Source organism: Passer domesticus, chromosome 8 (genome assembly GCF_036417665.1).
Source record: "Passer domesticus isolate bPasDom1 chromosome 8, bPasDom1.hap1, whole genome shotgun sequence".
Taxonomy (NCBI): Eukaryota; Metazoa; Chordata; class Aves; order Passeriformes; family Passeridae; genus Passer; species Passer domesticus.
Window position 1 is genome coordinate 29221554 of NC_087481.1, and position 26387 is coordinate 29247940.

The following is a 26387-nucleotide window of genomic DNA, read 5'->3' on the forward strand; positions in this document are numbered from 1 at the left end:
AAAGCACGAAGGAGTTGTTAATTGACTCCCAAGTGAAGTCTCTAACAGAAATTCCTTTGGAGGCGCAAAGAAAGACACAAGGACCGATAGTGCTGAATGTAGGTTTCCCACAGCCCAAGTCAATGGGCTCCCTGTGCCAAAAAATGCAGCAGGCTGGGATCTGACAGTCCCAAAGCTGCGTAAGCCAAATGCAAGCCTTTCCCACAGTTCTGTGACAGGTACACTGCTGCCTTTAAAACAGCATCAAGTCTCCACTAAAATATTTCTCTGCTTCTGGAATCATATGCAATCCATAAGAAAGAACTTAAGTTAATATTCAAAGGCCAATTAAAAAAATAAAATCAATGAAATGCTTTTATGAAAGAGAAGATTGATCTGCAGCTTATAACTTCCAGTAATGTAATATTTTAGAACTTTAATAAATAATGCTTTTATCTTGATTGCAAAATAATACCCTGCCATGAAAACACAGAGTAGAGGTAGGAAACTGTTCAACAAGAATTAAAATGTCACACTTTGCACAGAACGGAGCATTACAATTATTGGTGAAACACATTTTTCAAACTTGTTAACACAAAATTAACAATTACATACATCACTTAATTCTATAAGTGCATCTCTCTCGAAGTACCCATTAGCCAACCATGCCTAGTTCAGTTTTAATATACATGCAGGCTTTGCAGCACAGAGGGGATGTAACTATGCAAGCGCTGGCACAGTAAAGCTGAAATGGCAAGTGCTATTAAATTGAGATGCAATCACACTGAAAGGGAAACATTAACAAACAGGAGACAATTGAGAAGAAAATACAGGGCGCTTGTGTTCTAATACATGTGCCTCAAAACCTTATATAACTATTCATTGTCTAGTTCATCTGGCCAGGGGCCCCGTTTGCTCTATGCTATTCTATACTAATTTTATAATAATAAACTGTTATACAAGCTTTATGCAGTCATGCATATGAAGAGGCTGTGGAAGACATTACATTTGATTATGTTTCTAGCAAAGACACCATCTTGAAATGAAACATAGCCTGGTAAAAGTTTAAAATTACAAAAAACAAACCCTAGCCAAAACAAAAAACCCCCCGAACAACAACAACCAAAAAGAAAAGACAAATTAAAGAAAAAGGAAACAATTGTATGCAAACAAATAATTTTAAAACCCTAAACAAACAAAAAATCATTTTTAAAAGGTTCCTTTCCTCCACTATTACCTCCACATTATGCATGACAGATGAATCCACTCATTCTTGCATTGTATTATATCCCATAATACAATGCAAGAATCTGCATGTTTCTGGACTATGCTCACTGGAAGACAATCGGTGATTTTTGGAAATGCATGGGTTTTTTAAAATACACTTTATTTTTGTAAAAACAAAGCAAAATGGTTTACAAAGCCAAAAGGAATGCATGAAATAGCTGGGGTTTAAAAACCTGTTATTTTTTGCTTTAGCATGAACCAACATGAACCACTGAGATGCCTTAGTTAAGATTTAGCTGTACCACAAAACATTCGTAAGATAGCAGTTGGAAAACACAGGGCACAAAAACATATATACTACAAACGAGATCCAATCCAGAAAAGTAATTTCATATTCCACATTTGTCTGTGGAATTGTCTGAGAATTTTCTGCTCAACATTATTTCCAGGTTTATCACAGCGGTTCAAAACTGGCTATATTTAGTCACTGACCAGTGCCAGAAAGCACTACCAGACTATAGGATCATGGCATATTTTAAGTTTGATATCTCATCAACTATCAAGGCCAGAAATAAAATGCCTGTTATAATCAGAAAGAGTAAAAGCCTCAGAGCTCCAAGATACATGAGCTTTTCAGCTAAGTCATGAGATATCCCAACTCAAAAATCACATTCTGATTACCATTGTGTGCCTGATACTTCCCGACCACCCTCTACATATTTTGATTTCAACATTTTAACATCTAATCTAAAAAAATCCCATTAAAGCTAGTGAAGCAATGTTTTATGTGGGGCCCCTGAGGCACTTCCACATGCAAATACCACCACCACATACCAAAAGCAAAGAGTCGGCACTCAAGTGGCACTGAAGCCATGGGTATAAGAGCAAACCCCAAAAAGCTTTAATGCCAGATGCTGATCTAAATCACAGCACTGTCAATTCAAAGTAATTGACTCCTGTGGATTTACATGAGTGGAAAGGAGATCCTAATCTTGTTCTTAACCTTTACCTTTGAAGTAGAGATGATCATAAATCAGTTTTCCTATCCAACAGGAAAATGTCAGAATTTCATAACTTTCTTCAAATCAGGCAGGCAGTCAAAAATGTTCAGAGCAACACTAACAGGCTTTTTAATTTTAAAGCGTCTAATGAAAAGAAAACAACTGGAAATACTTATACAGATTAAAACTCTCATCTCAAATGGTTTTGACAAGACAGTGCATTCTACTGAATGTGGGCTCAGAGCCCTGTGCTTGAACAGTGAGCGTTGAGTTCCCTGAGGTGCTGCAATGGTACAACCCCTGTGGAACAGCACCAAAACTCATCCAGAGAAAGGGATGGCTACAGGACATGGCCACATTACCACCAGTGTGACAGCACTGAGAATATGTCAACCCATGATAAAACCTAATCCTTCCAATCCTAGACCAAGCATCTAATTTCTACTTTTCTGATGAAAAAAAAAAAAAAAAAAAAAAAAAAAAAAAAAAAAAAGAGGGGAAAAAGGAACAAAAATCCACACATATAGTGGCTGTGAGCTGTTACTGTAGAAAAAAATTCCATTTCATTTAAATGTCATCTTCAAGGGCTAAAAAAAGGCATGAAGGACTTGACTCAGTAGAATGAGACAACTTTGTGTGAGGTAAAAGTTATGCCAGAATTAAAAAGCAGCAAGAAGTGGGAACCAGGGGCAATGAAGGGGTGGAGCCAAGCCCTGGAGCTCAGACCCATGGCCAAATGCTCCTACCAAATGAAGCAGGAACCTCACCAATTCTCCAGTTGCAGGAATGCAAGACAAGGTGGCAAAACTCTCTTCAGCCACTAAGGAGTGTTTGTTGACTTCCTGTAACCTATTTAACCATTGCCACCTTGCTTTGGTCGAGGCTTCTGAAACTGCAGAAGTCCATCCAACTGCAGCCTCCTGCAACTGCTTCTGGCTGCATGACCCACCTCATCCCGCCTTTGACTGATGCGCCAATTGGAGCTTGTATTTGCTGCTTTGGGACTGTCTGATTTTCATGGCTCTGTGTGCTTGGACCCAGCCAGGACAGCCCTGATGCCTTCTCCAGCTCACCTGAAATGGGAGCTGATGTTACTGCTCATTCATCTTGGCTGCCTTTGCTCTCCCGAATATTTCTGATGGTTGCTAGGCAACTATTGTTGAATACATGCATGAGGCATTAATTGTATGAGCACTTTAAAAGAGGAAAATTCTTTAAAACTGAGGACATTGCCATACCAAAAATAGGATATTTCTTTTATGAAGGGCAACACTCGTGGCTGGGAATGTTGAAGGCTTCAGTATGTCAGAGGCCAGATGAGTCACTCAGATTACTCACATGCAGTGCAGCACAAAAGCAGCATCTTAGCAGACCTGGCTTTATTATAAAGTTTTATTTTAATTTAAGTGCTTCAGATCCAGTTTTATCTTCTGACTGCTGTCATTGGGATATCACAGTCCACATTTTCATGAAATTAATTGCATTGGGTCCAGCTGCTGTTACAGTGTTAGAAGGTAGGGAGTGTATCAATTCCGTACCTTCTAAACCAAACATGGCATCAGCAAGTACTCCTCTTTGCTACACTTCAAAGAGATGCTGTAGTCTCACTGCTGATCCTAAGTGCTCTGTGCTTCTTACCCATAAATGTGGATTTCATTTTATAGGGTCTTTTTTTCCAAAATACATTCCAATGTCATGATCAAGCTCTAAAGACAGTAAACACAGACTTCCATAAATTGACTTAAACTTCTAAACTAAGTAACTGCAAGGATTTGCAGCTAGGTAATTTTTAGGGGGGGTTGTTTTATAAAAAAAACATCTCTACCATAACTAAACATTCACAATGTACACATATTCATCTTAATTACAGGCTGCCTTTCAAAACAACCAGCACCAAAAACCCCCTGAAGAACCATCTTTTTTGGCAAATGAGTACAACGATTATGGTTCATTGCAAAATCGGGATGCTATAAAAGAATGAGGGCAACTATACTGCTAATTTTAAACATGGTATTCTGAGCTAAGAGCTGCTCAAGACCCTGGAAACAACCTCTTTCATTTTTCAAAATTGTGCTCTACCTCTGTGGAAGTCTGTAATGGGACACAGGCTTAGCTCATCACAGTTCAGCCGACGTTTGTAAGACTTGAAGGTGAAGGGACTTATTTAATCAGGGAATTGAGAAGTAGAATCATCAACACCTACTTAAAGTAAACATGCCGCCCCACAGCAAACAGCTGTTTTTCACTGGGAGTTCAACTTCCACTACAGTTGCAAATCCAGAGGGAAACACAGGAGGGTGATGACAGAGCTGGAAGATCGCACCACACCTCTCTGTTGAAGCAGCAGCAGTGTCTGAGAATATCACTTATGTTAGCAGGATGATCACCATTAGCGACTTCACATATTCTCTTACCCTTTCTGTAACCTGAAACTGCGAATTTCAAATAAATTAATTTTCTTCTATTATCCATTTGTTTCTAACACCTCTTTTAATTAACATCTCTTTAAAGCTATTGCAAAGTTAAGGTGACCAGAGATGTTTGTGAAGGACCCACGGGGAAGACTCAGGAAGCAGACTCTCTAGGTCTGCAGATGATCTTGCAGTGTTGCCACACATTAAATGACATGCTACTGAGTTACATTTTCCATTCTTCACCTGAGGGTACAGCCCTTTGCAGAAGTTACTAAAAGTGGCCTAAAATGGACCTAAACTTCTCCCTGAGCTGATCTGAAAAGAGACCAGGCCAGGGATTGATCAGGCCCCAGAGATGAGAGCAGAGGAGCACACTGCCCGATCAGCGCTCTGAGGCAGGCAACTGCTCATGGAGGATGGAGACAGCGAAGGAGAAGAAAGAGAACATGGGCTATTAGCAGCCCCCTGCGTGGATCAGTGAAGACACTGATGTTTAGCTTCTAACATACCATATTTCCTCCATAATCCTCTTCCTCATTCTCCCGTCCACAGAACAGATCAAAGCTCTGCCTTGTTTAATTAAGAGTGCAAGCAAATTTTTTGAAGGTTTGTTTTATTGTATAATGGACAAAAGATCCAGCACAGTCTAGCCTTACTGGCCTGGATGTTATAAACAACATATATTAATAAAGTTACAGTTTTTAAGGCCAGAAGGAATTAGGAGGATATTAGCACCTTGTTTACCTTCTGCAGATACTGGCTATACAGCTGAGTGACTACTGGATGAAGGGTACTGGACTACAATATCTCTTCTTTAAGTAAGGGTCCTGTCTTTTACAAAGCAGTCTTGATTTAAAGGATTCAAGTAATAAAGAATCTATGCTTCTCCTAGCTAAGTTGTTACCATGGTTAATTACCCCTCGCTGCTATGTAATTGTGCCTTAGCTTCAGCATTAATTTACCTGCTTCCACTTTGAAGCATGGGGTCTTGCAATGTGTCAGCCAAATTACAGAGACCTCCACTTCCACAGGTCTCCTCTTAATGGAAGTACTAACATTCTAGTACTAACTAGAATGATTGGGCCCCTTCTCAGTCTTCTCCTCTGTGCACTAACTGGAGCAATATTCTTTAGTCTTTCGCTTAGAAGCAAGTCTTCTGTCCCATGAACTGCTTTTTGGGCTCCTCCTTAACCCTGTCCAGTATTTGAATATGCAAAGGACATGCATCAGAATCAGGTACAAAGGTAAAAGTAGGGAAAAACCTCTCTTTGAAAACACTTCCTGCTCTTCCATATTCCTCTACAAGCCCACAGTTCAGAAGAATACATTTGAGTATTAGCAGTGCAGTTATTCCATGAAATTGTACCACCCTTTTTGCAGCAAGCCATCATCATTTGACTGACTAACCAAAAATGTTAGCTCTTAGGGGGTTGATAATGATTTCCTCTAGCATTAATGCCAGGAGTAGTAACACCTCTCTATTTCTTCTCTCTATTCCCTGCTTATTAATCCAAGAAGCAGGTCTGCTGTTCTATTCCAGTCAACTGGTTATCTATCATTACCCCAAGTAATTTTTGCCATTATGACCAACACAACAGCCCTGAAGCACACAGATGCTGCCAGATCACTAAAAGACCAAGATACACCTGTATCTACTACTGAGGCCCAAACTTCAGCTGAAGTGTAAACTATCACCACTTCACTCACCTTTGGCCCATCATGGACAATATATCAACTAAAAATATCACTAAAAAAGTCATAATTGCCAATGACAAACCTACACAAAAAATCCACAGTACTTCTTTTACTAAAATCTGCCTTCACTTTCAGGACTTATGTATGAAAACAAGGTCCTAGGGAAAAACTACCAGCATCCACTGGCTATGGACACACCCAGAAAGTGATTGCTGAGGTCTCTTAAACTATTTGTGTAAATGATAAACTAATTGCCCGTGATCCGTTTCATCAGGTTTACAAAGATACTGACAGATAACAAGAACTTAAACAGCACTACTGTCAATAGAGAGAAAAAGCCCTACTCTGGATCCCCCTCAACGCCTTCACTTGATTTCAGAGAGAGAAAACTATAGCAAGAATTTTAATGACCTATTTTGCCTCTTTTGCAATTTGATTTAAAAGCAAATTCACAAAATCCCAGGCACGTGGAATTTACATTCTGCAGAAGTCTCACCCACCAGCAATTACTACTGCAGTGTTTAAAATTTTAAAAGAAAACAAACCCAACCTGAACAAAACATTATTTTTCAATTAATTTTCTTGCTCTGATTTCTCTCCACATTGCATCATCTCCCAATTACTATGATTTTGCTGAGTGTGCCAGTTTCTTAAATACACAGCTATAAAATGTATGGACTAATTGTTGAGCAGAACTGAAGAGCTATTAAAACTGCAATAGTACAGCACTTCCAATGGTAGTCTATTATTTCTACATGATTGGTTTTGTACAGTCCAACTCATGCAGTGAAACTCTTAGATAAATTAACTCCTTCGTTTTGACATAAACATCAAAGGGAGAATTAAAGGAGAACGAACGTTATTTTCTGCTGCTATTTCAGACCTACTGTTCATAACATCCATGAACATTCCTAGAAAGTTACAAATTATTTAAATTGAGAAAGCCATTTGCTGTTTTATCAAGTCTGTAATACACAAAATTTGGCTCCAAAATGATCTCATTTTCCCATTTCATGTTTCTCTGTCATCTACATGGTAGAGCATGTTTACAGAACTTTATAACTATAATATACAATTCAGTCATTTCTAAACAGCCCTGTAAGAGTAAGTCTGAAATGTACACATTTTAAAGATTACTTAGTGAACACCAAACCCTTTCCCAGCTGTTTTAAATTTTGAATTTCCCAATAAATGAATAACATACTAAAAAAGCAAACAAGATCTGACATTATTTAGTCTAAGTTTCTAAAATGGCATAACATCTGTGGCTAAAAACAATTCTGAATAACTATATTTAACTAGAGCAGTATTCTATTATTCATAGCTCATTTTCCTTACAGACTAGGGGACTTAATGTGGTGTTCAAGCATTTCAAACATTTCTTTTAATTGTTTAGTCCTTCCAAGAGCCAAACGGCTGCAAAAAGGGGGAAAATGTTCACTCATATCTTTTATATATATTCATGTGACCAACCCATGATCTCAGTTAAGTGCCACGACTGTTCATTAACACACATCACAGCCCCCCAGTCAGCACTGCGAGCTTTGAAACCCTGCCAGGAGCAGGGGCTCAACAAATGGCACTTTGACCTTTTCACTACTAACTTCAATCTTTATTAAAATCTCTCAGACGTCAGCTCTGTCTCTCTCCTTTACCATCTTTTATGGGCTCCTGAAATACCTAATATTCATTCATTAAAGGGAAAAGTTTGTTACATTCTTACATAATGATAGATTCCCCTTTCACATGCAATCGGCTTGTGAAATGCCTTTGATTGAAAAAGAGAACGAACCACCCCCTCCCCCTGCCAAACAACTCTAAATTCAGAATGCTCACTCACTTCCAGGGAAATCAAGCATGCTGCCTAATATTAAAAAATCTCATGGCATCCAGGCAAGTTTAGCTCCGTTTTATGTTCCCCTTATTAAATTTCACCTTAGCAACACAAAAATTCCTCACCCCACTCTTTTGCTTGACTTTTCAGTTTCATGTTTGCATCTTTACTTCCTTGGTCCAAGCATTTAAGGGGGGACAGAAACTGAATTTTTTTTTGTCCAGCAGTTTCAGTTCCTTACAATAGAGTCACCAAAACCAGCTATCCCATGGAGGAAAATGCAACTAGACACAAATAGAGGCTTTGATCATTTTTATGGTGCTCAAGCATAGATTTGGGGGGAGGAGGGAGGAGAGAAATCATGGGGGTTTTTTTCTTTTATTTGCCTACCAGTAATTAAATAATTACACATTAAGAACAACAACAACAACCAAAAAAAAAAAAAAAGAACCACAGAAAAAGTTCTCATGAGTCATTTATGTGTTTTCATTCTTTGTGTAAACTTTCTGGCACACCCTATATGCTTCATTTCTTGCTTTAAATAAGTAAGTACTGGAAAATATGCATAGCATTTGGAACCAAGGGGAATGACACATTAATTCGAAGTTTACTTTGTGTAAGTTTGCGTTTTCTAAATTTGAAATGCAACTTCAAGGAAACCTAAAACTCACCTTCAACCTCTGATTTCTCTCCCCCCTCACCCACGGATTATGCAGAAGGTATAAGCTATTCATGTAAGCGGCACACTGAAGTATCATCATTAGGTGGCTTAGTTGCCTGGGTTACTCCTATCAGCCTGACCAGTAGGGAACCTGGGAAGCGTGAGCTCCAGAGGGGGGAAAAGTAAACAAAGTAATGAGTAACAGTTACAGCTCCTTAAAATGTGTACATTAACCTCGCTATTGGGAAACTATTTGCTTTTTAGAGGCAGCACCCTCTGATTGAAATAATGATAAATATTTTGGAAATTCCATCTCAAGCCAAAATGAAATTACCTGAGTGCACTCTCAGAGAACAAAGCTTTTTAGTATACCTTCAAATGAACTCAGGTAAGTTTACAAATGGTCTGTACCTAAAAGACCATTAGCTAAAATTGCATTTGTTTTTATTGAAAGACAGCCTCAAGTGCTGACATGTAATATATGACATGGGATACATAATAATACTGTTAAACCAGTTCTGACATAATATTTCCCTAGGCATAATAACCACAAATGACTGCTTTAGTTAAGAACTAGCCAGAAACAAAATAGATCCACGTAAAAGTAGCTTTAACCATAAATACCTCAACAATATTTTATGTCACTTTGTAAAAAAGTTAAAGGAGTCCCATAATAATTAACAACAAAAACTTCATGTTCTTTACTATTGTATGGTGGTTGTGAAAGGTTATTTCATAGTCCCGCAGCTGCCAATGCTGTAAATTATGCAGGCACCAAGAAGCATTAAGGAGAAATAATAGCAATTTAAACTAAGGCTGACGTAATTCATGATAAACAGTCATTGGAAAATATTACAATGTTGTCTTTTTTGAGTGGGTTTAATCAGAAGAATGTGACCATATTCTGACACAAACCACTCCACTTTTCCATTGTACGGGAATGGGGGCCCTTCCCTGGCCATAAAGGTTTCCCTTGCTCACTGCCACTGCTGAGCCCCAACACCTCAGGGATGCTGCTCACAAGGCTCGGGGTGCCAGTGTGCCCAGAGTTCTGAGACACATCTCCACAGTCTGAGCAGCCTGGTGGTGCAAGGGAGGCACAGAAACCAGGGGAACAGTCAAACAAGGATGTGCTAATGAAGGCACATGAGGCAAAAGAGATGGCTCCAGAAATGAGACCACGTATGATGGACATGGCTCACAAATATGATGAACACAGCCCATCTTACTTTTTGCTATGATCACAAAACATGATTTTGATAGCTGAATTGTAAAACCAGCCATCAAGGGGAAATCTTATAAAGAAGGAACTAGTAATGAACATCAACAATCATTTATTGAATGGACACCAATAAAGAGGATGCATGTGTAGGAGATGACAAAACGCAGGCTATGGGTTACATTTGTCAGGCACAGAAGAACAGCTCACTTGCAAACCCTCGTTTGCTGGAACGACACATTAATTCTCTGCTGAACTCTGACTGGTAAACCCCACAATACCATCACATAGTCACTAACCTAAAAAATAAACTGAAGTTCTGGGCACACCCAGGCCTTTGACTCTGCCACGGGCACTGGAGAGAGAGAGGATCTCTCACCTCCTGTCCAGTGAGAGCCCCAAATCCAGAGCCATCCCAGCCCAGGCCATACTGGGCACCCCTTGGCTCACAGCCCTGATGTTTCTCAAGCACCTGGGTCACAGCAGGCACACGGTGTAAGCCCCCTGCCTCCAAGAGTGCTGCCCAAGGGCACCTGAAGAAGGCAGGAGCCTCACCAAATTGCCAAGTGCCCTCCCACAGGAGCAGCTCTCTGGCAGTGACACCGGAGGATGCTGCAGTCCCCTGCTCTGCTGTGCAGGGCTGACAGCCACAACCAGCCCTGGTGGAGAAGGGACACTGAAGGAATGGGCAGAAGCAGCTTTTCAAGCAGTACCTGCTCTTCCACTCAGCATCTGCTGCCTTCCTGAGGGCAGCAGGAACAGGCAACCCAAATAAAATCAGTATTCTCCATCAAGGAGTTTTGATTATATAGTGAAAAATAATCTATCTTACTATTTATCCTGGTTACAACTACAGTTGCTAGTGAAAATGCAGAACTAAAAAACCAGAAAGGAGTGGAAGCTAACAGCATTTGTTTCCATTGAAGTTCTTGCAAACAGAAAGGTATTTTATCTTACTTTACTACATGTTACTTATGTTCACTTAACAGCTTGCTGTTAACATTGGGTGAGATTCTGTTTTTGGTTAACTGGTGCAAATCTTGAGTAACAGCCACAGAAGTGCATCGAGTTATGCTGGATTTACGCCACTAAGGAAGGCAGAATGTGACCCCTTACCAGTGCCTTTTTGCTTTGAGTATACAAATATTTTATGCATTTCAATGAGTGACAGAATGCAAAACTTGCAAATATTTATTTTTAGCTGTATGAGGAAAAAGCAATTAGAGCTAAAAATGTTAAGAATGAAGAAATCACTTAACAGAAGCAATTATGTTGGGCACATAAACAGCTCTGCCTTCAGACATTTTATTCAAATGCTGCAGGGCACACTAGAAAATATCAATTGTTTAAAAAAAAAACCCTCCAAATATTTTTTCACAACTGAAAAATCAATCATTATAAACAACATCTGGGGATCATTAATATCTTGCTCTACAGTTGAATTAAGAAAATAAAATAAGAAAGAAATCTGACCAGAATCCAGAACATTTCCAGATTTACTTTCCCAAGCTAAAAGCTTGTGTGTGCAGAGGTGGGGCTGGAGGAAAGAGGAAATGTACATTTATCTATATTGTATATAGCACTATTATGCATTAATCACTACTTCCCCTCCAGGTATGTCCTGTTTTTGTTTTGAGAGACCTAAAATTTGAAATATTTAGCTAAGCCACCCTGCCCAAGACCTTGGGAAAATTTGCATATTTTTCAGACTGTTGGAGATGCCACCGTAAAGCTCCATCTAAGGAGCTCCCAGGATCCATGTTAATAAAAACTCTCCATTCCTCCTATTGCTGTTCTAAATGTTTTAAACATTCCAGTCTTTGCAGAGGAGCACTAACACCTATCCCACTCTAATATCACATCTGTATTAAAACAAAGAAGCCTGAAGCATCTATATAGAAACTTCAGGTTTTTCTGAATTTCACTGATATAAATTATCCTGCAGGTAGCCAAAACAGACAACAGCAATAATGCTGATGCTTTACATCAGCTGAAAAACTTTAAAAAAACACCCAGTCAGCCCAAGTACAATTATTGTACTGGAGCTAGTTTAAAAAGAAAAGCCAACTTTGACTCACACAAATAAAATAAGTCACCAACAGGAAAACTGTATTTCATTTAGACTGAAAACATTCTTCCGTCCTTTTTTTTGTTTGTTTTAAAGGCTCATTGCCTGCCAAGGTTTTATTTTGTTATGTTTTTCCCCCAAACAACTGATTTTATCTGTGAGTCACAAACTTCTGTAAACTAAGATGCATAAAGAGAGCAAAGACCAAATTTCAGCTATACCAAGAGCAATGGCACTGCTCTATATCCTGGAGTCACCAGCTTTTGTGCCACAGAATTTTTCTGGCACATGACCCATCCCTAAAAAGCCCTTTCTCCTTATAATGCTGCTCTTCCAGGGCTTCCCTGGCCAATGACAAGAAGGAGGGTAAGTCTTTCTGAAATTGTTGGCTCAGAAACTCCAGCAGCTGGGAGGACTGGTAAGTCACCCCTCGTTCCCAACCACTCCCTGCCAGCCCTGGAAGTGAGACAAACTGTCTTCTTCATTGTTTTACAGGCAGAGATGAGCTGCTGAAGCTTTTGAGATTTGCATTTTAATGTAGATAACTTTTCCCCTAGCAAGCAATATATCATTAAGTTTGGTTTGGGGGATGGGGAGGAGATAAGAGGGACCTGCAATGCCCTTTTGCACATGTTTTTTTTTTTTCAATGAGCATTTTCCCTCTGCATTGCTCATGTTATGGCCAAATGAAGATGGTTAATCTGTCAGAGAAAAAATTGTACTTATACCACAGTAGGTTGTAGTTGTCTCAGTTTTTGGTATTAAATTTTTCATTAAAAAATTGAGTTTTACATGCAACCCCAAAACCTTCTTTTGGGCTTGAACAAGTGTTTAGAGTACTCCAGGGATCAAACATATTGTTAAATGGCATATTGGACCCAGCATGCTGTAAAAATAATCCAGAATGATTTAAAATTTACCAAACAGATTTTGAAAATTGAGAAGAAATATTCTCTCCTATAAACTCCTGTTTATAGAAAAAGCAAGCCCATCCTCACACAAAATGAAAGACAGCCTTTGGATTCATCTTTAGCGGACAGGATTTATAACATTTCTCTAGCAAAGCACCAGGAAAAATCGTTCTGTGTGAGATTTTCACGTGGTGAAGCTGATGGAGCTGAAACACACCATCACCCAGACCACAGCTGGATCACAGGAAGATCCTGGCTCATTGATGAGCCCTGGAAGCCACTCCATCCATGGAGCTGGCACAAGCCTGGCAATTGAAGTCACCTTTTTTGGACAAGCAAACACAGAGGACATGTGCTGCTCTAGCAACAAGTGCACACTGATTTATGCCCAGTGACCTTCAGATACACCTTCTGAACACTCACAGTCAGCTTTGCCTCCAGCTAGATCACCTGGTTTATAATGAAAATTATTAGAAACCTAACTTTTCATTCCTTCTCTCCTGCAGCACATATGACCACACAGCAGATGCCAGTAAATGATATGCATTTACCAAAGTTATTCAGTAACAGTAACCCCAGAGGTGATAAATGGAAAAGATTTTGAAAAATGTCTCGAGTTGAAGAGAAATGAATTGTTCATTTTCATTGCTCATGTTCATTTCATTATCCACCTGGACTGCTTCATACTGGTGAGGACCTCTAATTGCTCTTCTTTCAGGAGAGGATACGTGTGCAGTTTGACTGCAGCCATAGCCAGGAACGTGGGCTATCAAGATATCCAAGCATGGTTTATGTCTTCTGCTTTCTGAACAGAAGCAAGCTCTTGAGCCTATTTGCATTCTGGAAGGGAACCCTCCAAGGCAGTTGGATTAACTAATCAGTAGTTATATCAACAAGAATGGGAGCAGGAGGCTTCCCACTCACAGCAGCCTTTCCTCTGTAAATGTAGAGCAAGTCCTTCTGTGGCAGGCTGCAAAGAAATACACACAAATGTTTGAGCCTTCCAGCTGCTGAGCCCATTCCTCAGCAGCCTCCTAGATGGGATGCTGTGGCACACTGAACCAAACCAGAGGAGAATCAGAGGAGGACCATGCAAGAAAACGGGTCCCAAATATTCCTGTCCAGAGCACTTGGGCACATGCCATCCAGCAGTGGGCACGCAGGGCAGAGGCAAGCACAGGCAGCTGTGGTGTTGGGAACGCCTGTGGCAGCCCAGGCTGGAGCTGGAGGGGCAGCTCAGCACAGCCTGAGCCTCACAGAGACTCTGTGGAAACATGGAACATGCACACAGGACTGCCCAAAGCCTTGCTGCATCCCTCCCAGCCATACCTGTGGGAGCTCCTACATACATCTGCTTTAAAATGTCCCACACCAAAACATATTTATTGTCAACAAAGCTTAATTCTTCTTCCTCATTTCCAGCTTTATTTATTTTTGTTAAACCCTACAAAAGAGGGGGAAATAGGCAAGGAGTATGAGAACAAGTCAGAGCTCAACTTTTTTTTTTTTTGTTATAAATTTATAATGAAAGTGGAGAGGAGATTTCCAGGAAAAAATTTTAGTCTATTAAAACTGACTAACAAGGACAACAGCTTACATGCTGGGGGTTCTTTGTAAAGGTGTTTCTGGTGTCTCATTTGTGACATGCTGTATCTGTTGCAAAATACACCAACATACAGAGAATGTGTAAAAACTTGCCTCAAAAGCAATGCTTCTGAAGAAGACTTGGCATCCACATCGGAAACCAGCGCTCCAGTGCTTCCCAAATAAAGACATCAGCAGAATGCATTTACCAAATTTTGTATTTGCTTTAGAGTTGGGAGAATTTAAGGTAAAAACAGTGAAATACACACTCCTATCTTGTTCCTTCTGCACACTCACTTCATTTGCAAGGTAAGAGAGGGACAAAACCTTCAAACTACACGTGTCTGGGTCTCCTTATAGACACCTTTTCAGAATTTTAGTCACCATTTTTGTAATCTGGTATCCCCTCAGATTTGACTGATAAATACCAGTGCCTTAGAGTAATCTATTTATCTACTGTACCACCCTGCCTCTGTTTAGCCTTAGCAGTCATCACCTTCCACGTGTGACATCAATCTACATGGTATCAATGTAAACTGTTTGTATAATGAAGCGTTGTACATTTTATTGTCCTGCCAGCAAGGAAAAGGATAAACTAGTACTTTGCCTGCTGTCTTCAACAAAGGTAGCATAATTGACACCATACATTTCGTAATGCAGATATGAAACCACACACTGGCCAGTTTTTCCTTCCTAAAACAGCAGGGCTTGCAAGTTTTACATTATTATTTTCATAATAAATACTTTTAAACAGTGTTTTTTGGGGATTTTTTGGCGGCTCTTTTTTTTCTTTTTAATAGGGATTTAAAAAAATCTGCTTCTTAAACCAAACAAAATTTTAAATACACATTATTAATTTCTATGGCTAAGATTTCTGTGGCTCTGGTTGATAATGAGATAATTGCCTCGCAAAGGTCAAGAGAATGGCATAGTTTGCTTTCAGAGGCTGAACAAAGCACTTGCTATGGTTCACTAAGCGTAGTTTCTGCATCATTCCACATCTCTTTGATTCATCTATTACTAATATTCCATGATACACTTGCATTATGGATCCAACTATTTCAACAAACCTGTAATCAAGGAATGACCCTGAATAAAATACTCCACAGAAAGCAGATGGTAGGCTCATCAAACGCCTTCAAGCCTAAAATAACCTTTCTCACATAAAAAGGAGAGTCAATTACAACTGAACTTTATATTCTGAGCTTGAGCTCAGAGTAAATAAAAACCAACATGATACTATTGTGTCATTGGACCAAACTTCCAGGGCATTTAATTCATTTTTTTCACCACCCCCACTCCCTAAGAGCAACCAACACTTTTATTCATAGTTCATTCAAAATCTGTAATGTTTTGTGTGAGTGTGAGCAGACTTGACAGTTTGGGCCAGATTCTGAAAAATCTTGACAGCACAAAACTAAAACTATTCTCAGCAGTCATGTGCTCCAGTGACAACACCACGTGAGGAGGGATCTCCTCTGCCTTTTGGGAATGGAGTAGCAGAGCAGCACCACCTTACAAAATGCCCGAATGCCACCGGACCAGTCAGGGTTTCTTTCCTGTCACAACAATGCCTGAGATGGCCACCAAGCTCAAAGCCAGTGTGCTCGAGCTCAGAAAAACAGCTAGATGACTCTCCCATCAGAAACATTCCCTCTCACTGTTACATGTTTAAGGGCATCTGCAGACTTTTTTTCTCTAAGAGACTATAGGAGCTTCCTTGCAGTGATGTGGGGGTGTGGCAAGGAAAGGTGTACTCACCACCATGCAGACTTTGCAAGCATTAGCCACAGAACTCATCCATCTGGTGATATGGGGCATAAGCCTTAATTCTGTACACTGCTAAAGGAACGACACTGAACCCATTATGGGGTGTCTACACAACACTACTTCCGCCACATATTCAAAGCACATCTGCTGTCGTTGGGATGATGTGACACCAAAAAAAGCCTGTGTGAAATCACCTCGTTGCTATCAGGTGTCAAATCTTGCAGTCCTTTCCCCCAGCTCTAAGGGGCTGCATACTCTTGAATTCTCTATGCCTCTTGAGTTAAGAGAACACCTCCCAGAAGTATTTTTGCACTCATAAAATCAAGCTCCTAGCAGTGGCAAAGCCCGTGATGAACAAGCCCACATTCCAAGATGACCAGAAACACACCAGATACAGCTGACACTTATAGGGCCCAGGGAGCACGGTGACGAGTGCTCTGCAATAGCAAGGGGCTCTGCCAGGACTCTGTCCTATTCTGCATCTTTTAGCATACTGCACCAACAACGACTTCAAGAAACTAACACACACTGCAATGCTTCTGGAAGGCAGGCTGTAGGTGAATGGTTAAGGTAGATGAACTGCAAACCCAGGCAAGGTATGGTTTCACTCAGACCCAGCCATTGTGCTACACTCCACCCATGTAACATTATCTTTGATTGTGAACTCAAGTTGCAATACTGAGATCACCAGTGGCCAGAAGCCTTCAGTCTTAGAGAAGAAAGAGCATACTTGGTAAAGATCATTTCAATCATAAATAGTATTCATGGTTCACTTCAAAGGAATCACATCTTCCCTTTGGAAATCAGCAGATACTTAAAAGAAGAAAAATGCCTTGTGAGAAAAAGAAAAGAGCTGTAATGGGACTTACCAAACTCATCGCATATACTTTCATTTTCTATTAGGGTAGGGTGATCAAATGTATCCCGACAATAGAAGATTTGGGGGTTCTTGCTTGTTACTGCAATGCCTCCAAGGGCTAAAACGAACTGGTCTGTTAGTATTGACGAGGGCTTGTCCTGAATGCGCTTTAACATGGAACGGTAGCGACAGTACTGCGGGTAGCTGAGAATTAGAAGGTTTGAATCTTCATCATCCTCACCTGGAAAAACAGAAAAACGTACTCTTAGTATATCTGGAAAATACAAAACAAGAGCTGTAACTCAAGTATTTCAGAAAAATTCATTTTTCTGAAGTAAGTTCATCTTTTCTCAAGACACAACTTTTATAGCACAGTGGGTCTGGAAAGGTTAAAAAACAGTAATTTAAAGAAAGTTTATTAAAAAGGTTATTTTCTGCCTTCACTTTTCCCATACTTACCAGGACTACCTGGATGAGCAAGAAAACACTGCTCTGCTGAAGTTGGCCAAGGGCCTTAATCAAAGTGTTCTCCATACTTTGCCAATTTGGCTGCTTCAATAGAAATATAATCTGTAATTTTTACTCAGTTCCCCATATAGCTTTACTACACTCATGTTTACATCAGTTAACACATTATGTTAAAATATGTTAATATTTTATAAACAATAATATACAAGCCTCAGAGCATATAGCTATTACCTCCCCTTTCATGCCCCTGATACTGGCAACTACCAAAGGACCTCTGGGCCAGGGAGGTGGGCCGATCCGACCTGGTCATTGTTGCTAAACCCCAAGAGGTGGAAGAACTTTCTTTACATTAACTACAACTGCAGCAGGACTCAATAAAACTCCTACAGAGCACAACAAGCAAATGAATTTTCCAACAGCTTGTGCTGCTGGGCTCAAAATATAAAGCAATCTAGACCGCAGAGCTTTCCATTCCTCCATGGTTTAGATGATACCGCATATTGAAGGTGGCAGATTTTGAAACAACACAATCAAGTGTCATCATATAACCAGAATGAAACGTAAGAGGAAAAAAAATTCAGCTAGGGATACAAACATGAGAAATTACTCATTTGCAGGTGTGCAGCCAGTACTCAACATCACTTCTTTTTATACTCATTTATCTCCTCAGGTACATAACTGAACATGGCTTTCCAGGCACGCCAAAGAAGACAAAGCAACAGCATTCACTTTACGTTTTTGTTCTACTCTCATTACTGAATAACTCAGCTATTTCTTTTGCCAGAGACAAAAGGTCTACTATTTAATCCCATTACTAATACTGAAATCATCATTCTTACTCCTAAAGTAAAAATCACTTCAGACATTGAAAGAAAAGTCAGATCAGTTCTCTCCAACTAAATATGATGGCACAACTCATCTAGATTCAAGTGAGGCAATGAAAATGTTGACACATAAAAGGCTAAATTTTAAAAAGTCTCTGGAAGCAGATATATCACCTAGAATGTCATCACTGCAGAGGAATGCAATGCTGTAAAAAAAATCAACACGACAGACGGACTTGCAAAGCACTGTCTTTACTAGCACAGCTCCTGAAAGTCATCACTTTTAAAAACTCAGAACTCTCACCACTATCCTGACATAGGTGAGGAGATAAAACTGTTTGTGTTAAAAAAAAAAAAAGAAAAAGAAAAAAACCCCAAAGTAAGGGTAATACATTTTGGTAAACAGCACTGGCATTTTCTAAGAAAATAAAATCGATGGCCCTAAAACCTCTTTTGGCCAATAAGGATGTGGTCATGCTTTTCTTTGTTTCAACAAGTATCCATAAGCCTACACAACAGCACGATTGAGCCAACTGCTCCTGGGAATAAGGCTCTCTCTTCTTTATTAGGAAACTCTAAAAATCAGATCAGGAAAACTGTTCTAGGAATTAAGAAGCACATGATCCGTCCTTTAACTCCTTCGAGAGCTGCACGTCCGCCCGCCTGACGGTTATTACAACTTCATACCTTTGTGCAGATAGCGGTGAGCTGAATCTGTCGATCTGACAGCACTTTTCTCATGCCAGGATGTGGTCAGCTTTTTAAACAGGGTGGATATAAATGTATGTCCCACGTGCCTTTGTAGTAAACCATTAGTTTCTAGACAAATGTGCCCAATTCAAGTCCCTGCACACAATTACACAAACTTTGTACCCCTGACAACTGACGACTTAACTCAAACCCCCTGGCATAAATTAAAACCAAGTAATTTTTACAGGATCACTTTCATACATGCTTGTGCAATTCCAATGAGTACTTTGTGATGCATTTGTTTCCTTTCCTTTTTTACTCCAGGTTCAATAGATACATCGAAGAATGAACAAAGGCTGAATAAACTGAAAATTTGCTTAGTGAAAGACAAACACAGTGTTCCTGGAACAAAGATTTTTTCCTCAACCACGCCCACATGAGAAAAGAGAAATCTAAGCAGACCAATCCCTAATAAAATGCAAGCCCAAAGACGAACTATTATTTGCTTTTATCAAAATCTCACACGTGCCATTTAATGGTGGACTTTGTGAATATTGCAAGTATTTTTCAGAAATACGATCAGAAAGAGTTCACTCTTAGGAGAAGCGAAGCTCAAAATGTGGATCACATTCCATTAAAATTAAGAAAAACAACATGACTACTATAAACATACAGCTGAGATATTAGGAAACCAAGACGCTGTATTTTTAAGTTTCATTTTAGATTCAACAGACATAACATGGTAGAAGATAATACCTACAGTATTCTGCTTCAGTTGTGAGGCTCAACTGAAATTACTTTAATCCTATGCTTATATCATAATTGTGTGGTTTAATAACCCCCTCCAACATCAACTTTTCATTTATTTTTATATTTCAGGGCTGAAAACAGAGAAACTGTAATTAGGAAGCAAAGTTCCACCCCTGCCTTCCAAGCACTGCCTATATCTGCAGAGATATAATCCAACAGTTCCCTTTGTCAGGGGTAAAGAGAGCTGGGATTTGGCACAGCCTGGCATTTATGTTGGATTACATGTTCTTCAAGTTGTCTTTGTAAGTAAGAGATGCATGAAATGCCAAACACAATGAATCTATGCAAGAACTGACTTTTCAAATCAGCACAACCATTTTTAATATGTAAGGCAAGACAATTAAAAGCTCCAAAAGAAAAAAAAAACACTAAAGCCTGTTAAAAGGACGAATTCCTAACAAATCCATCTAGAGCCAGAACTATTTACAGAGAGAGCAGAGAAAAAAACCCTGTAACATGCTTTTTGTTTGCTTGTTTCAGAAACATCAGCCTATAATGTTATTGCTAACTGCCATAATCTACCCTCAACATCAGTAAGCATTATTTCTCTTTAAAAAGACCTTCACACCAGGATTTTATAGAGCTTGATGGAAAAACTATGCATGTTCCTTCCTGTACCTAATTACCTCAACTGAAAAAGCTGCCAAGTATTTTGCCCTTTAGTTCTTTTAATCGTATTAGTGCAAATGCATTTGGATGCCAATAGAAACAAACATTTTAAGATTTTTGCTTAAAAGATTCCAAATATGTATGAGGCTGGTGCTATGAAAGCACACTCTACTTCTTCCCAGAAAGCACAGAGTTATTCTTGCAGAAGAAATATGAATTTGTGCCTCTTGTAAGACTAAATGTCTAGTTTCGACCCAATTTAAGTAAAATAATGTCAATATGAACTGCTCTCACAATGATTTATGCTACCTTCTGTTACTTTATTACATTAGACATTCCTTTCTCTAAGCTTTATACTTTTTGCCGTCCTCCTAGCAACCACATAAAGGCTGAGTACCAACTTTATGCGCCTGGCACCCTTCCAGGCTCGACTGTTATTGATAATTATATTGAAGTTTCAATTTAATTGCTACTCTGTTGTGACACAGAATATTTTTTGTAATTAGGCTTTTCCCATTTTCTGTCCATTCATTTTTTGCATTACTGAAAATGACTTTTTTGGCCCAATCCCCCCCTCCCCTCCGTGAAAACACAAGCAGAACAATGACACAGATAAGGGTCTGTACATCTGTTACTATCATTAACAACTCAGTAATGTGAAGGCAAGAAAAAAAAAAACGGGAAAAAAAAAGCTGAATATAATTTCTCAGAAGGTAAATTTCTTTTCAGTTTAAGTGCTCTTTTTCTTCTTACAGTTACTCAATGATTTCCTGTTCTAATTACAAGACATTATACAGAAAGTAATTTTTAAAAAGGAAATGTACCAGCACAGGAGGCTAAACAGAAACACTTGCTTGGTATGGTTTGAAATTGCAAACTTTTACATCTCTTATCAATTCTCTGCTTTACCTTTGTACAATATATTATACCACACATCTACCATTTCTTCTGAAGCAGTTAACACAAATGTATACATCAAAGGGGAAACAACACTTGCAGTTAAACTGCAGGCAAAGGAAAAAAAAAATCAATTTTTTCCTTTTCCATGTAGCTGGTAAGTTGGAGACAAGCCAAGCCTCAGAGTGGAAAATATTAAAAAGTAAAAAAAAAAAAAAGCAGCAGGCTTGATTAAAAAGCAAAAGAAGAGATATTCAGTTCTAGATCTAAATGAATAAGCCACAAACTATTTCATAAAAACATACTGTGACGTAAATTACACATCAGTATTGCACTGTTGTGGTTATTTTGAGAAATGGCTTGTACTGTAAGTCAGCTGGTAAAACCCCACCCTTAATGATTTTGTAATTCTCCATACAGCAATCAACTGGAGCAGTCATGAAATTGCTAAGAAGGAAAACAGACAGAGCTGTAGAGAGTTTGTAATAAAAAGATAATGTACTTTTAACATAACAGAAGTAGAAGATTGGTTTTATTAACTAAAAAAACTACTTAAAAGGTCCCAGGCTTGCCATTTGTTTTGATAAATGTTGACACAGATCTTCGTAAGATAAGCAATGGAAGTACCAGGGGAACCAGATAAAATGGGACAATGCTTTGGTGTGTGGGTAGCAAATTGAGCAAGGGAGCTATCTGGAATATAGAGAGAAAATGAAGGAAGTTGCAGGCTTCTGTCCATCAGGCTCCTCTCCCACACAGTGCCCTCGCTCCTCTGCCTTCCTTCATAACCCTCTGTTACTAAGGGGGTCTCCCAGAGGATTCACATATCACAATTAGCTTGTATGCATGGCTTTGACCATTATCATCAATGTGCAGGGGATACAGAGGAAATGGAGGATGCATCTGGGTGTCTGAGGGACTGGTGAGGTGCTGAATGAACACGGCTCTGACCCCTGTGATGGGAGGTGTGCTGGCTATTGCAGGGCAGTGTGCTCACTCACCTCCCAAGACCCTCCAGCTGTTAAGATCTAGTTCCCCTTCTCTTGTTCTACTCCTCTGGCAATGACTTTCTGCAGTATAGGCATGAGAACACAGCTGTAGATGAAACAAAGATGTGTAGCTCACCCTTCAAAACCAGTATCTGCAGGTCAGACAGGCTCTACATTTATCAGAGCTGCCTGTTCTAATAAAAACCCAAAGAAAGAGAGCACAGTTTCCAGGAGATGGAAATGAACATACCACACAACTACCTAAAAGCCCTGCATCTCTCAAAAGGTCCAAAAGCAACAGAAACAGCAGAATGATGAAGGAATAACTACAAAAAGGAATAAGAAACTGGGTCTTTATGACCTCAAAATCTTTAAGAGGAATCTTTAAGAGGAATGATGCAATAATAAGAACACCTTTCCATATCACAGTCCAGCTATAACCTGCCAAACACCTCCAAACTTCCAAGATAACTGCAGATGGCCAAGCATCAATGACAGTCATCACCTGCACCTCTGGGGATTCCTCTGTGGGCAAGGATAGCTCTCCTCCTCATGGCAGGATCATGCCTGGCTCCCGCCTGACCACTTCTCACACTGAATTCTTTGCAAGACACAAGGCTAAGAACCACAGCAGGAATCCACACCCCACAGCTGGAATCTGCTGTGGACAAGGAGCATCAGCTGAGGAGTTCAGGTAGCTGCATCATCGTCGCAAGGCACACTCTAGCACACTGATCCACCCTCTCTCCAGTGCTTGGGAAAGACTTCTCAAAAACAGCTATTCCAATCCACTCTGCCTTTTCATTCCCATGGTCTTCATACACACTAGTAAAGACACTTGGTGTGCCTCAGCTGGCTAATTAATCACAAGACCTAAAAATATTAATCTAAGAATGGTATTTCTCTCACAGATAAATGCAAATACAGTAATGATTTAGCCACATGAGATGGGACAGGAAATCTGTGGTTTTGGTTTTAAATAAATTTGGGTAAATTATTGACACAACAGGGATACCTCTTTGTCGGCAGGACTCATGCTACTCATCCTTGCTTTGAGAACCCCCCTCTATTTGAATGCTAATGCAATCAAGAACAAAGGCAATGTGTTGCAGGATACGAACACAGTGATTACATTTATGTTTACCAGATAATGATGGTGTTAACAAGTTGCCTGTAATTCTGACATGGACGTTTGCCTGCCTGATTCTGCTTTTAAATTGATCAAAAGGCAAAAGTCATTTCTGCCAATAGTGAGAATAAAATGTACAGCCTTTCTGCATGTGTCAGATATTTCTCCCCTTTTAAGGAGGAGACAGAGCTATTTCTCAGAATTTCATGCCACTTCCCCAGCCCTCTGTTTTCTGTCACAGTGCCAGCAGAGCATCAGCCTTTCAAAGAATTCCTAAGCTTAGTTTAACATTTGAAAGAAAGAGAATACTTACAAATCTACTGGAGATTGAAACTACTGATCAACTGAACAGCAATACAGTCATTAAAAAAAAAGGGAAAAAAGACAGTATTATCTAATACTTATTTAAAGCACATGGTTGAAAAATATTTTTCACTTGGCTATTTGGATCAGAGTTGTTCTACTTAATGAGGACAAACTCAAGTATGTTGATCGATGACTGACAGTATGTCCATATAATCAAATACTCTATAAAATATTTATCTCACTAAATCACTTGAAATCCAAATCCTAAATCCAATTTTTGAAGAAGACAAAAGATATTTAATATGAAAAAGTTTCCAACCAGGTATTCCACAACGTTTTCAGACTCTAATTCTATATTCAGCTCCTCATAACTTCAGCTCCAACCTTGCACTCCCAAGATCCTCCTGCACACTAGGAAGTGCCTCATAAACCTTATGAGGTATTTCTAGACTCAAAAGAAGAGTGACTGACACTCATCATTTCCAGCTTTTATATAACCCTTCCATCCACAGGCCTCAAACTGCTTTATGGAGATGAGTAAAAATTATTATCCCCATTACACAGAGAGAGAAACTGAGACAGAGAGAGCTTAAAGGATTTATTCTACAGCATCAAGCAATTTAGAGTGCAAGGGAGAGAGCAAAGAGGGCAGGCAGAAATTCTTGTTGGGAAATTTCTGGGTAAGTGGGAGATTCCTAAGTTTCCTCAAAGGGGAAGTGACTGTCTCTGGTCACCCAGCCAGCCTGCCTGCCTCCACCAGAGATGAGAGGACATGGATCAGGTGGCTCTGTGCTGAGGCTTCTCTCTTACCACAGCCATCTTCCCTGTCCCACACAATTCCAGTCACTCCTTCATTCTATTCAGCTGCTGCCCAGCTGGGATTACCTTCCCCTTCAGGAAGGGTCTGTGGGGCAGCAGTTCACCCTCCTACCCAAGGCAGGTGACTGCTGTGACAACAGCTGGAGGAACCCCAGAAAAGCAAGCTGACACTGCAGATGTGGCTGCGAAATTGTCTCCCTGCCTCCCAAAATTTCCTTCTCTCCTTACTCAGGGCACAAGCATGGGCCAGCCCATGTCCAAACAGCAGAAAACTGCTATGATAGAAAAGGTTTTGAAACTGCCCTATTAGCTTTCTAAAGCAGATGGAGATGGGGGGAAGGGGGAGATTGATTGTAGAAGGGAGCACATGCTGCCTGTCCTCTTGAATGTTCTGGGTCATGCGGACCATTCAGGTTGAATGTGCATCAGCTTTAAAACAAGTATTTATCCTGGTTGTCGTGGTTACTGATAAGCAGCTTCAATTCTGCTGATAACAAAAAGAAGAAAGAATTAAAAAGGGGAGGGGAGCTGAAAACATAATTTGGTAATATGACGGAGCCAACAAGAGGAATTAAATCACATTAAACAAGCCAATTGTACTGTAAATGGCTCTACCTCTGTATTTGCTTTTAAATCATCTAAGGCTCTAACATGGCAGCTGCTTCAGTTTTAACAAACAAACAGTAAAAATCCCTTTTAATAACGAAAGAAAATAATTATATACTTTGCTTTAGCTGAATTCAAACATAATTTAATTTTTCCTGAGGTGAGATTTGCACAGGGAACAATCAGATAATAAGCGTTATCATTCTCACAGACAAAACTGAACCAGCACTTTGCAATTCAAAGTGCTATTTAATGCACTGTTTTCAGCAATCTCTGAACACCATCCAACATACCACTGTACTACACTTACACATAAAGCCTGATTCTGCAAATACTTGAGCATGGGGGTTATGCTATGTACACAAGTACTACAGCACCTTTGTGAGGGGGGGTAACATCCTCACATCCACTAACTTTCCCTACAACACCTTCTCATCCTCTGTATTATTATTACTATTTCTATGATCATGTGTCCTGGAACCCCTTTCTGATGTGTAACGAGAAAATACTGGAGAATGAAAAACCCTACTCTGGTGGAGAAACATGCAACTAGAGCCCCTGGCAAGAGAGGGGCACAGACTTTACAGCAGTGATAATTAACCATTGGAACAATGAGCTCAAAGATGTAACAGACTCCCCAACCTAGCGCTCAGGACTGAACCTCAAGATATTCTGTGGACTGATGAATTTTATTCTCACGGTCTGTTATTTGTCTCCTGTGCTGAAGAGGCCCATGACAAACCCATACTTGTGTGGCATGAAAAACTGAAAAGAAGTGGAAGGTCGCTGAGAGTTAAACCGAGTTACTGGGTTTAATATCAGACTAACCAGGTCTTCTGTCATCTCCTCTCTCTTTCACCTCTGCACACCATTCAAACATAAATGACAGACAAGGAAACGCAAGCCCTACTTATAAGGGACTGATTCATCACCTCTTCCTTGCGGCAGAATCAACCGCCTTCATTTTCCACTGCACCCAGAAGTATGAGTCAAAAGCCTTATTTTGGTGTCTCACACG

At 39.8% G+C, this 26387-nt stretch overlaps 1 protein-coding gene across 9 annotated transcripts in view; it reads right to left on the reverse strand.

Annotated features, from left to right (window-relative positions):
* ARID5B (AT-rich interaction domain 5B) overlaps positions 1-26387 on the reverse strand; it is a 150953-nt gene that overhangs the window by 52528 nt on the left and 72038 nt on the right. For all 9 annotated transcript variants that reach the window (XM_064430000.1, XM_064429998.1, XM_064429994.1 and 6 more), the window contains one exon: positions 17233-17463. In XM_064430000.1, the coding sequence (XP_064286070.1) occupies positions 17233-17463 (231 nt within the window). The remainder of the gene's footprint in view (positions 1-17232; positions 17464-26387) is intronic.